This window comes from Penicillium chermesinum (genome assembly GCF_028974085.1).
Source record: "Penicillium chermesinum strain IBT 19713 chromosome Unknown utg000002l:1.0-5270490.0:1.0-5274688.0, whole genome shotgun sequence".
NCBI lineage: Eukaryota > Fungi > Ascomycota > Eurotiomycetes > Eurotiales > Aspergillaceae > Penicillium > Penicillium chermesinum.
The window spans coordinates 5,228,072-5,241,841 of record NW_026695312.1 but is presented as its reverse complement, the minus strand read 5'-3'; the positions used below and the strand labels follow the sequence as shown (position 1 = coordinate 5,241,841).

The window sequence follows — 13,770 nt, the reverse complement described above, 5'->3', positions numbered from 1 at the left end:
CTAACGCGGCGTTTTCGGCTCTGCTGCATAGTGAAATGCTGGACGAGATGAAGACCGCTAGATATCGGCCGACGCAGATCGGGGCTGGGTGGAACAGGGGGGTATCAAGTCATCGTATGTTCAAAGACCTAGACCAAAGGAACAAAGAACGAGTCCACGGGGTCCCGGATTAATATTCGCCGACCGCGCCACCTCCAGTCGCGCGATCCCGTCGCGTCATCCCTGCATTCACTCGGCACGCCTTGCCACATGGCCCCCATGAATACGATCCTGATAGACTATGGAAACTCTATCAGAGAATCATAACGGCCACAATGTCAATGTAAATCACATCCTTCTTATTCGGCGCCGACCCCGCTCCGTCCCGTCCCGTCAATCCTGCATTAACTTAGCACGCCTTACCACATGGCCCACATGGATGCGATCCTGATAGACTATGGAAACTCCTATCAAGGAACTCTAACAGACGGCCACAATATCAATGTGAATAAAATCCTTCTTCCAATTGGCCCGGGCTGTCGGACTTGCTAGGGTTGTTGCGAGCTGATGAACATTTATGCACACTTGATGCCGCCACTTATGCATCTGTCAGAAGATGAGGCTGCGTCGATGGCTCGATGTGGATCCGATGTTACTGCGACGATCCTAGGCTGAGATAGAGAGGGCAATATACGGGCTGGGCTTATCGAACTCCGCTCCAGATGAGTCGGATCCCTATCTATGCCCATCGAGCATGAGAATTAGCTTGAACTGACACAGCATTAGACCCTCGGCACAGATCGACTATCGAGACTTCGGCAATATCTGTTCTGGTAGCCGAAGCTCCCCGACAACATGCATGAAGCAATGAGTGTCTGTATCGCGAATGGTGCGAATGGTGATTGGCGAATGGCAAATGCTCGAGATTACCCAGAGCCCTAGGAACATTCAAGAGATGCCGAATTCGGAGACAAAAGAACCAAAGAGCCTGATACTGAAGGATGTGTGCATTGAGATGGAGCAGATAGACGGAGACACTAAGGCAACAGCCATGGTGATATGAAACAGTAAGCGGATACGTCATGGATCCCAATCCTTCCCTTCATTCAGCGTCCAGTGCCACAAGTATAAAGGATCTGCCATCAACATGGCCAATGCTCTACGATTCATTCATCTAACAACCTGGATGTACTAAACTTCTGAAGTGTGTTGAAAATCCTTTCACGAGCGTACATAATGCCTGCCTCATGCCCCAATGGGACTGTCCCAATTGCTCTTGTTGGGATTGGTAAGGCACTCCAGGCACAAGCACTGATCAGTAGCTGACTTGACTAGGCTGCCATATGCCAGGTGGTGTTCGAAGAATACCTGCCCAATGGGACTTCCTCAAGGAGCAAAGGGATTTGCTTCAAGAGTTCACCGAGCCACGATTCTCAGCCAAGGGCTATTATCATCCCAATGTGGATCGCCCTGGCACCGCTGTCGCCAGCAGTGGATTCCTGTTGGAAGAGGACCCAAGACTGTTCGATCCAGGCTTTTTCTGGATCACAGATGTGGAAGCGGAAACGATGGACGCTTCTCAGCGTAAGCTTCTCGAAGTGACATACGAGGCCTTTGAGAACGCCGGAGAGACGTGGGAAAGTGTATCTGGCCCTCGCATTGGCGTCTTTGTGGGCGATATCTCTTTTGATAACTATATATCGCAGACGCGGGATTGGGATTATGGGTGGCAAGTATTCAGCCACCGGAGCATTTCCCAACATGCTGGCCAACCGTATTCATTACGTCTTCAATTTGAAGGGACCCAGCCTGCTGGTCAACAGTGCCTGCACTTCGGCCATGTATGCCTTACATCTGACCCTCACTTCGATTCGGAACGGGGATTGCGACTCTGCTATTGTAGCAGGCTCCAATTGGATCATGGACCCAAACTGTCACATTGCGATGGGGAAGCTCGGCGCGCTTTCTGCTACTTCGCGAAGCCACACCTTTGATGCATCGGCTGACAGCTACGCCCGTGGTGAAGGGTTTGCAGCTCTTTACCTGAAGAAAACGTCGCTGGCAATCGAAGATGCTTCTCCGATCCGCGCTCTGATCATGGGCTCGGCAATCAACGCGAATGGCCGTACCAATGGTATCACGAACCCAAGCGGCCCGGCCCAGGAGATTGTTATTAGAGAAGCGTAAGTGGCCTAGAAATGTGGTGGCTTACCGAGGCTAACAAGAAGAACCCACAGCTATAAAAATGCCGGAGATCTTGATCCTTCCAAAACCACGCTGCTTGAGTGTCATGGCACTGGAACTCGCGTCGGTGACCCCATTGATGTCACAGCAGTCGGAAACGTCTTTGGGGTTTCCCAGTCTCCAGACTATGAAGACAGACTGATAGTGGGGTCTGTTAAGACCAATCTCGGCCATCTGTAAGGGGCATGCGCTCTTCCTGGCATTCTAAAGGTGGTTGCAGCTATCGAACAGGGAGATCCCACCCACCCTCGGGTTTCAGACACCCAATTCCCGCATAGACTTCCAGACTGCCAAGGCACGAGTCACCACGAGTGTCGAGCCATGGCCCAAGAACATGATTAAGCGTGCAAGCGTCACATCTGCCGGTTTCGGTGGGACCAACGGACACTGCGTGATTGACCACGTCCACAACGTGTTTCCATCCTATCTTAAGCCCGGAATTCTTGGCCAGCAGATGAGTGGGACAAATGGTGACAGCCATGTAAACGGTACCGATGAAGTTTCAGATAGATATGCCAATGAAACAGGCGATACTGGCATCGACGGCACCCGTGGCACCAATAATATCCCAGCTCTGTCAAATCACCACTCCCCTGTGATCAACATGCCGGCTATGGTTCGGAAAGCCGATGCAGCTACTCGAAAATTAGTGGTCCTTCCCTTCTCAGCACATCATCGAACCTCGCTTGATGCCAATATCGACGTTTTATCTCAAGATCTTCGTCACCACTCTCTGGCTGACTTGGCATATACTCTCGCTGCCAAACGATCCCGCTTCACACAGAGAGCTTACTTTGTTGTCGACAAAGATAGCGTCGCAGAGACTGGTCTGAGACAGGGAACCGACATCCAAATCTTCTCTTCACCTCGGCATGTTTCCGCTGGCTTCATTTTTACTGGCCAAGGCGCACAGTGGCATGCAATGGGGAAGGGCCTCTTTGGATATGCGGTGTTCCGAGATTCTATCTCTTACCTAGATACGATTCTGTCCATGTTGCCCGAGCGTGTTGCATGGAAGCTTCCCGACATTCTTCGCGGAAACTGCGAGAAGGACCTGATTCAGACACCCGCAGTTTCACAGACTGTTTGCACAGCTGTCCAGATTGGGCTTGTTGACCTTCTCGCTTCATGGGGCCTTCGGCCTTCGGGCGTCGCTGGGCATTCATCTGGTGAGATGGCTGCAGCCTATGCATCCGGACGCATAACCGCTGCAGAAGCCATCACGGTTGCCTATTACCGCGGCTATGTAGTCTTCTTGAACAAGCACAAGGGTGCAATGCTAGCGGTCGGATTCGGGACCGAAAGAGCAGTGGAGTATATCCGACAAGCTGGGCTAGAGGGTCAAGTCAGGGTTGCGGCCATCAACTCGTTCGGCAGCGTGACCATCTCTGGCGACACTGAAGCTGTGGAAGAGCTCAGTGCAAAGCTTACTCGAGAGACGGTGTTTAACAGACTAGTCCGTACCGGTGGGCTCGCATATCATTCCCACCACATGGTGCCATTGGGCTCTGAATATGAAGCAAAAGTCAACGCTGGAATGCGCCGTCTTGAAGAGCTTGGTGTCGATACTGAAAATGCAAAATATCCCGTTGTTCCCTGGTTTTCCTCTGTCACACCAGAGAAAAGTACAGCTCAAGTGTCAGCATCATATTGGAGGGCCAATTTGGAGTCCCCGGTCCGCTTCACCGATGCCGTCTCGAAGCTGCTGGACGTGCCGGACCTGAATATTCGTGCTTTAATAGAAATCCGTCCGCATCCCGCATTGAAGAGTCCCTTGGGACAGATCGTCAAAAGCCTCGGCAAGAGCATCCCGCACGTCCCGTCGTTGAAGCGGAATGAAGATGCCCAGAGATCTCTGCTCGACTGCATAGGGATCCTGTTCGCCCTGAACGTCGATGTAAATCTGGTAGCGGTCAATGCCGTTGATGGACAGCTACTCGATGGTCAACGACAACTAGAGCACGGCTGCACAGCCATTGATCTGCCGCCGTACAAGTACACCTATGGGCCCATCAAGTATCACGAGAGCAGACTCAGTAAAGAATATCGCTTGAGGAGCACCCCTCGCCATGACCTCCTTGGGTCCAAAGTGCCAGGAACCACAAAGCTGCGTCCTCAATGGCGAAACATCCTTCGTCTCAAGGACTTACCTTGGCTGGACGATCACCGCGTTCCGCCTCATGTCTTGCATCCCGGCGCTGCTCACATTGTGATGGCAATGGTGGCCGCGGAACATGCCTATAAGGAGTTTCCCGACGCCCTTCCTATATCCGGCCTGACCATGCGCAACGTTTCCATCAAAAAGACTTTGGTGGTTCCTGAGGATGACTATGGCGTCGAGATTGTACTCACTATGGAGCTTGAGGATGGAGCCACTGCAAAATCTCCAGGCTGGGCCCGCTTCTCCATCGCCTCAGTCGTCCGCGATGCCAATCAATGGACCGAACATTGCTCGGGCCAGATCAAGGTCGAAGTGGCTCCATTCGAGCAGGTCCCGCCGATCGACACTACGATGGATGGGCGAGCCATGGATGCGCAGACATGGTACACGCGTTTCGCCGACATGGGCCTCCAATTTGGTCCATCCTTCCAAGGCTATTCGGACATTCGTGCTGATCCAGCTAAGAATATCGCATCGGCCAAATTGGCCTTGAATACCACGGCAGGCATGTTCCCCGGTGGCGAATCACCCTATCCGATTCACCCGGCCTCTTTGGATCTGGTAATTCGTCTGGGCCTCATGGCTTGCAATGGTGGCCAGGCTGAAACTCCAAGCGTTCAGCTTCCGATCCACTTCGGCCAAATGCGATTTACCGGTGGTCGGCTGGAGGGTCGTAAGTGGGCCACCGGCATCTCTCGTGGCAAGCTGCGCGGTCTGCGCGGTGCTTACGCCCAGCTGCAGATGCTGGATGAGGAGGGCAACGTCATGTTGGACGTGGATAATATGCGGTTCACCAGCCTTAATAATGAACAAGATTCATCTGCGACCGGAGACTCGGCCAGCAAGCCTTATTGGAGCCCATTCACGCGCTTGGTCTGGAGACCTGACCTTCGCACACTGAGCAAGAATCAGCTCAACGAGGCTCTCGCGTCGATTCCGGGAGAGCAGAGCAATTCCCTCAGCTTTGCAACATCTTCGACTTGGCAGGTCATGCCAATCCAGATTTGCGAATTTTGGAAGTGAATGCCAGCAGCGATGCAGGCGCGCATCGAGCCGTGTTTGAGACGCTTGTTGGAGCAAACTGTATCAAGCGATACAGCGAATTTGTTGTAGCAGACGTCTCCCATGAGCAACTTTCGTTTGTCCGTGAATCCACCTCGGACTTCCGCGACGTCTCTTATTCGATTCTAGACTTGAACCGGAATCCATCTGATCAAGGCTTCCAACTTGGATTCTATGACATTGTTCTTTGGTCTAGTCCTGCGCACTCCTCTGAGGCTTGGGAACATCTGCGCAGTCCCATCCGCCCAGGCGGGTACCTTGTTCAGATTGGGACCACAGTCAAGGCCAGCGACTGCCGCAACCTCGAAAGCACTGGCTTCAAGCTTATCGGAGATATTGTAGGGTCAGACTACCAGTCTACGGTCACTCTCCACATTCTTAGCGCCTCTCAGCAGCTGGACCATCTCCACAACAAAGTGGTGCATTTCCTTCATGGGGCTAATGGAGCCCCATCACTTCTCCGTCAATTAGCTCGCGCCATTGAGCAGCATGGAGTCACCACCCAGACTTCCCTCCTTGATGATGTGCGGAATGTTTTATCGCCCAACTCCCACGTCGTTGTATCCCTGGACGGCGAAAACTTGCTATTCGGCGCTGATCAGCGTCGACTTGGTCTCTTCCAATACTTGGCTGCAAATACCGCAAGCATGCTCTGGCTCACCTCATGTAGCCTGGTTAAGGGTCGCAACCCCGATGGATCCTTTGTCTCAGGCCTGCTGCGGACGTTGGGAAGCAAGAATCCTGCTAGCGACTTCCTCTCCATAGACATTGACGCGGAAGGGTTCAAAGTCAAGGAGAGCGAGCAGGATGAATTGCTCCGCTCGTTGGTCGATCAAGAGCTTTCCTTCCAAGCAAAAACTCTCAATGGCGGCGAGAGTCCCGTCAATCGTGACCTGGTCTGGCAGGACGGCTGCATGTGGGTGAGCCGGATTGTCCCTGATGCGGATTTCCTGGGATACGACGAAACAACAGTGGATGACCGTGACATCAAGCTGATGCCGCTGGGCAACGTCAGGCCTATTCGTGCAGACTTCAAGACTCCTGGAGTTCTCACCTCGCTCTACTTTCGGCCATACACCGAGCTCCTGCAGCCTCTACCGCGGGACTGGATTGAGGTCAGGGTGCAGGCCATCGGCCTCAATTGGAAAGACTTGGGTCTCTGTTCCGGGCGGTTCGATCAGAACAATCTCTCCAACGAATATGTTGGTGTTGTCTCCTGCATTGGGTCCGCGGTGGCCAATGTCAAGGTCGGCGACCGTGTGTACGGTATGGGCAAGGGCCACTTTGGAAACTATACTCGTCTCCCAGCAGCGCTGGCGCAGCAGCTACCCCACGGGCTTGATGCAATGGAAGCAGCGACGATGCCTCTGGTTTATATGACCGCCGTTTATGCATTCGAGCACATCACTCGAGTGAAGCAGGGCTCGAAAGTCTTAATTCAATCTGGTTCGGGTGGTCTCGGTCTGGCCGCCATTCAACTAGCTCGCTCCAAGGGCGCCGATGTCTATGTCACGGCAGGCACACCGGAGAAGACGCGCTTTTTGATCGACAGCATGAGCATTGCTCCAGATCATATTTATTCCTCTCGCCGGCTAGAGGATCTGCCACGCTTGGCCACCGCTACGCTCAATGGAGGATTTGATGTGATTCTCAGTACCTCTCAAGGAGACATGCTCTACGAGTCCGTCAAGGCACTGGCACCGCTCGGCCATTTTGTGGATGTCGGCCGCCTAGACGTCACAAACTCCAAGAGCATTTCCCTTGAGCTCTTCCAGAAGAGCGCCAGTTTTACTTCCTTTGACCTGGGCCTTGTCATCGAACGTAATGTGGAACTTGGGGGAGCTATGGCCACGGTCAGCGAGCATTTCCGCGCTGGCCACATTGGCCCTATCCGTCCTTACTATGCATCGGACATTTCTCAACTTGTCCAAGCTTTGCTTAAGTTTTCCAAGGGAACACACATTGGCAAGATGATCATCTCATATCAAAATCCGCAATCAATGCTACGCATACACCAATCCGTTCCTCGTGCTCATTTTGACCAGGAAGCTTGCTACATTCTCGTGGGTGGGCTGAGCAGTCTGGGAAGATCTATCATCCGCTGGATGGCTAGCCGAGGGGCTCGAGATTTGGTGATCTGGTCACGACGAGGGCCGAATAATATGGCTTCTGAAGCTGAGGGTCTCATTAAGGAGATGGCAGCGCAGGGTGTACGTGTTCAACCGGTGGCCTGCGATGTAAGCAACCGAGAGCAAGTCCTTCGCGGAGTGCAAGAGGCGAACTCACAGGGCACCTTGCGTGGAGTGTTCAACTTTGCGGTCTCCTATCAGGACATCTCGTTCGATAAGATGGCAGAAGAAAAGTTCCGTGAGGACATGGCTGCTAAGGTGTTTGGAACAAAGCATCTGCATGAAGCCACAGCCGACTTAGCCTTGGATTTCTTCGTCATGACTTCTTCCCTGGGAACTGTCTACGCTTTTCCTACCCAGAGCACCTACTTGGCGGCCAGCAACTTCCTGGATTATTTCGCACGTTATCGACGTCGATGTGGGTTACCGGCAACGACCGTATCACTTGGATTCATCAATGATCTAGGAGCCCTTACCCAAGATGCCGTAACCGTCAATCTGTTTCTCCGTGCCAAGGGTCAAACTGTCACGGGTAGTCAGGTATTACGAGCTTTGGAGCCTGCATTTGTGAGCGATCCTACGACCGAACATCACTATCTCGGCCATGGACAGGATCCACTTTCCGCGGCCAACATCGTTACTGGCATTGACCCGGCCGTATTGGTCAACATGAAACTAGCAGAAGACAAGACGTCTACCTCTGGTTCTGTACCTCGGTGGTACCGCGACCCTCGCGTGTCTTTGATGCTACGTGCCTTGGACGATGGGTGGCGCCATCGGGATGTGGATGGTAGCGACAAGGGCGTAGCCAGCTCGAAAGGTGCTGATGAGTCGCCTACCGCGCAACTCCGTCGACAATTTGATAACTCAATCAGAAAGCTTGGAAATAACCAAGATAAAGGAGAAGTCATGAAGGCCGTCGCACTGGTCACCGAGGCCATTCAGGCGATGGTGGCGGGCATGCTCTTTATTGACCCCTCTGCAGTCAACGCAGCTAGTACAATAGTTGATCATGGGATCGATAGCTTGCTGGCTGCAGAATTTCGGAGTTGGCTGAATGGAGCGTTTGGGGAAAATATGAGCATGTTGGACTTGATGAATGCACGAACAAGCATTGATGCAATGGCACAGGCTATCGTGCAGGAGGCCATTGCCGCATAGTTTAGTGATTGAAATTGTTTCCTTACATTTATTCTTTGATTACCGATTCAAATTCAAGCTGAATTCTTGTTTACTCCAATGTATATCCAACGCCTTTTCGGCCAGCAAGATAAGTCTTTTCCATTCATCAATGTGAATAATTCCACAATCTTGAAGTATACAACTGCTATGTTCGATCTCAATTTTGGAATTGCACAATGTTATCTTTTGACCTGTTAGACAAATTCTCTTCCGAGGTCCTACAAGGTCTCAATACCCCTGAAGGGTAAAGGTGTAATGTTAAAGATGGAACTTCTCCCCATGCTAGGGCCGGTTATCCCCGTGAGCCCCTTGCAACTAATTATTTTCCTCTGCTGTTTGAAAGCGGCAATTGCTCATGTTGAACCGCAGGGTTTAGGGACCACATACCTAGTCCTAAGCTCAATCGTGGGCTGTGATACGTCCACATTAGATGCCAAGTTGTGCCCTGTCGGGTGTAGGGTGGGTCTTGGCGTGCTCGGCCGACGAAGATCGGGCTTAATACTACAACTCACCAGAATGTTCGGCGTTAGTTAGTTCGTCCTTTAACCCCTATTTCCGTGGTATATCGCAAGAATTGATTAGATTCTTCTTCATTGATCTACGCAGTGTCTCTACTGAACGGCTATAACGGAAATAAGGCCAGATTGACGATCTAAGGTAGGCCATATCCTCTATGATCTATGATATCTCCGTCTGGCGGGAAGGAGAAGGAAAGGAAACAATAAATAGCTGTCAGGGTTTCGTGAGTTGTTGCTAATTTTGGGATATATAGCTTTTCCTTACCTATCACCGCACGCTACTCCATCTTTCCTCAAGATAGCCCTGTGTAAGCGCTACATGATGGCTGTGTCCACACCCATCGAATCTACCTCGAGCATGGCCAAAGACGTTGGAACCAGCCCAAGACATTCTACAACCATCGAAGACCAACCTGCTCGCCAAGGAGGGGAAGAGCTTTCCGCCTATCCCATTGGCAACGAAAAACAAGACCAAGGGGATGCAGGGACCACGGAGGAGGATGTTCGCAAAATCACCGGGTATCGTTGGTTCTTGGTCTGTTCGGCCCTATATCTGTCGGCCCTGATGTATGGACTTGATACGACCATTGCTGCAGATGTACAGGGGGCAGTGATTCAGAGGTTCCATCAAGTCGATCAACTCGCCTGGATTGGGGCCAGGTTCCCTCTAGGATCCGTCTCTGTCATCCTTCCCTACGGATTTCTTTTCACGACCTTCAACATGAAATGGCTTTACATTGCAGGAATTGCATTGTTCCAGGGTGGTTCCGCTCTCTGCGGTGGTGCCCCGAACATGGGCGCCTTGATAGTCGGACGCGTGATTGCTGGTGCGGGAGGGACAGGGATATACTTGGGTGGCCTAAATCACTTCTCGGCTATGACCACTAGAGCGGAACGTGGTGCATACCTTGCTGGTACTGGCTTTGTCTGGGGCCTGGGTGCGATCCTGGGCCCGGTGGTTGGCGGCGGTTTCTCCGATTCCTCCGCAACCTGGAGATGGGGATTCTACATCAACTTGATTATTGGTGCCATAACAGCCCCGGTCTGCCTATACTCTCTTCCAGCGATTCATCCAGCCCCAGGAAGATCCCTCAGAGACCGGTTGCTGAGTCCAGACTATGTTGGGTTTGTTCTGAGCGCAGGAATGTGGGTGACCTTTGCTATGGGATTCATCTTTGCCGGCGGTGCCTGGCAGTGGAACGACGGTCGTACCATCGCAATGATTGTGGTTTGGGGAGTTCTTCTTGCTCTTTACGCCATACAACAAGGGTTTTGCATCTTTACGACTCGCGAGGGCAGATCGTTCCCCGGTCACTTGCTCAAGTCCCGGACTCAGGTCCTGTTCTACATCACAACCACTTGTGCCAATACTTGCATGTTCTTCACTACGTTCTATATCCCGATTTACTTTCAGTTTACTCGGAACGACTCGTCACTCATGGCTGCGGTACGATTGCTCCCTTATTTACTATTCACGATCACTTTCAACCTGGCTTCTGGCTGGGCGCTCCCGAAGATCAAGTATTATATGCCGATGTGCTTGGTGTCTGGGATCTTGATGACCATTGCTGGCGCACTATTTGTGGCTTATCTCTCTCCATCGACGCCGGCTGCTCAAATTTACGGTTTCAGCATTCTGATGGGAGTCGGAACGGGCATAACCATGCAGCTGGGATACTCTGTGGGCAGCCTGAAGGTCAAGCCCACTGACATTCTCAGCGCCATCAACTTGCAGAATGTCGCGCAGATTGGAGCCACTGTGATATGTCTCGTGATTGCTAGCCAGGCATTCCAGTCAAATGCCGTGAAAAACCTGAATCATGTTTTGGCCGGCCAGGGATTCAGTCAGGCTGAGATTCATGGTGCTGTCGCAGGAGCTCAGAGCACGCTGTTCGAAAAGCTGGATGGTGATCTACGGAGTGCGGCTATTCAAGCAATTACATCGGCGATGGCACGAGCCTTTGTTATTCCGCTTGTCGCTGGCGCAGTTGGTACCATTAGTTCTTTGCTGATGAGCAGAGAAAGACTTTTTGCTTAGGCTAGGCCAATGTGCACGAACGCAGAGTATGTCGAGAGAATTTTGCGTCCAGTCTAACGGTGCGCTCTAGCTTGCGGTGGCTGCGGCGGCGCACGGAATGGTGACGGCTCCACCGTCCTGCGAACCTGACTCTGGCTGCCCCGTAGACGGAGGAGTTGCCGGCAGAAAAAGTGCCTTGCCCTTGCCGTCACAGTCATAACCCGAAATTCCCTCTTAGTCTATTCACCGCTTCTTCTGCCGCCCTACACGCCAATCTGCAAATTCGCCTAATGGAGGCGCTCAGTCTTAAAATCCTCCTATGTATCAACTGGTTGTCGTATACATCGCATTAACTTCCTGTGACATACTAGGGCAGAAGGTGAACTTCATAAGATACGTCAAATTTATCGAGACAAGCCCGGGATGGTAAAGGCAGGAACTCATAATTTTCCACGACTAAATGTAATGCTGAGTTAGCCGTACAGTGCTTAAAATTTGCCAATTTCTTTGATAATAGAGAGCAATATGCATGACTGTATGCCCAGCCAACAGATGAAATCAAGTCGCGATGCGTGCTGCAAGTTCTTGGCAAAGCGAAGCACCTGACACCTACACCACTTAACGCATATTTCCGCGACTTTACGCGTGCATATAGTTTTTTTTTCATTTTTCGAATTTTTCAGCGAACTAACTCAATATGATACCTCCATACTACCTTGCCATTGTGCCTCCGAAAGCCAATTGCATCGTCTTGTGGAAAGAATGTTTCTTTAGAGGCGATTGGCTTATAGTTTCTAGAAGTCGTCATCTGCAAAGTATATATATAAACTGTATCCACATCATCGCATGTACGTGTGACGGAGTGCTGGTGTGGACTATTCCCTTTTGCCAGAGCCCATTTACTGACCAAACCTCTGCTGCAGCAATATCGACTGTGAACAGAAATATGATGCCGAAAGATCCCGATCTTTTGAAGAATATAGTTTCTCTTGCATATCAGAAAACTAGAGACTGGAAGTTGTACCCAAAAGCGATCCTGATCAGGTAATTCAAATCTTAAATTATAGGCAACATACTTCGCTAGAAGATATGTCATTATAAGCATTATTTCTCTCTTCTATAGTCGGATCAGCAGCTAATGGTATACAAGGTTCAGTCGGATCTCACAAGACTACCAGCATCAATAGTAGACACCAGGAAGATCCGAATGGTTGGCACCTGACTTTTTGTTATAAAGACTCAATTCAGCTCACGAACGGGACCCACGCCGCATGCCACGGATACGCCCCCGGAAAGGATGTATAGGAGCTGGGAAAATTCTACTCATGTCGGTGTGAAGTCCGACTTTGTTTTGAAAAGAAATGGAAAACCTGTATAGCCGGCCGAGAATAAACTAGATAGTACTCCCGAAACTAGTTATAGGCATCTATAAGGATATTAGAGTAGAAGTATAATAGATGACATACGGTATGTGCCGGAGCGTACGTGATTCCATATTTGTACACCTATATTTGATCATCATTGCATCCATACAGTTTGCCATACTAAGATACTCACAAACAGACTACAATCATAAACCCCATTATACTGCAGTGCTAAGATCAGCAGCGCAAACCAATGCCACGAAGTCCGATGACTCAGCCGCAGAGCCTAACGTAATTCACTACCGAGTGGCCACCCACTACCGAGTGGCCACCCCATCAAAAAACGCGTCGTTTAATCACACCTTCCTTCACCAACCACCCACCATGCCACCAATTCGTACTAAATCCTCTTAAAAACGTACGGAGCAGGAGGGTAGGATTTTATTAGCTATTGAAGCTATTAAAAAGCAAGAAATTCGATCAATTTTCGAGGCTGCAGCCTAATTCAACGTGCCTCGTACAACGCTCCGTCGCCGTCTTACCGGTCGGATAAATCGCGTTGAAACACGCGCCAATTGTCATAAATTGACTCAAATTGAAGAGGAAACCCTCGAGAAATGGATTCTTTCTATGGATGCACGTGGAGCAGCTCCCCGGCCTTCTACTGTTCGAGAAATGGCAGATTTATTACTTGCAACACGTGGATCTACATCTCCTCTTATAGTTGGTGAAAATTAGGTTACAAAATTCGTGAAACGACATCCTCTTCTTTCCTCCCGATTCTCGAGATGTTACGATTATCAACAAGCTAAATGCGAAGATCCAAAAGTTATTTCTGATTGGTTTTCTCTTGTTGAAAAGACTATCCTTCAATACGGCATCGATCCCGACGATATTTATAACTTTGATGAGACTAGTTTTGCAATAGATTTAATTGCAACAACTAAAGTTGTTACAAGAAAAGAATACTACGGTCGGAGATCGCTTTTACAGTCTGGAAATCGTATATAGGTAACTGTAATTAAGTGTATCAATGTAGCGGGCTGGGCGCTTCCTTTGTATATTATTTTCAAAGGCAAAGTTTTTATTGAATCATGGTTCGATAATCTTCCAA

At 50.5% G+C, this 13,770-nt stretch overlaps 2 protein-coding genes across 2 annotated transcripts; both read left to right on the top strand.

Annotated features, from left to right (window-relative positions):
- Positions 1-1,215: 1,215 nt before the first annotated feature.
- On the top strand, positions 1,216-8,736 carry N7468_002877 (type I polyketide synthase; the record flags this gene model as incomplete). Its single annotated transcript, XM_058472174.1, has 6 exons — positions 1,216-1,267; positions 1,315-1,612; positions 1,686-2,162; positions 2,217-2,399; positions 2,455-5,257; positions 5,287-8,736. 6 exons carry the CDS (start codon positions 1,216-1,218, stop codon positions 8,734-8,736), a joined length of 7,263 nt encoding a protein of 2,420 aa, XP_058335315.1.
- Positions 8,737-9,597: 861 nt separating this feature from the next.
- Positions 9,598-11,313, top strand: N7468_002876 (uncharacterized protein; the record flags this gene model as incomplete). Its single annotated transcript, XM_058472173.1, has 1 exon — positions 9,598-11,313. One exon carries the CDS (start codon positions 9,598-9,600, stop codon positions 11,311-11,313), a length of 1,716 nt encoding a protein of 571 aa, XP_058335314.1.
- Positions 11,314-13,770: the final 2,457 nt, after the last annotated feature.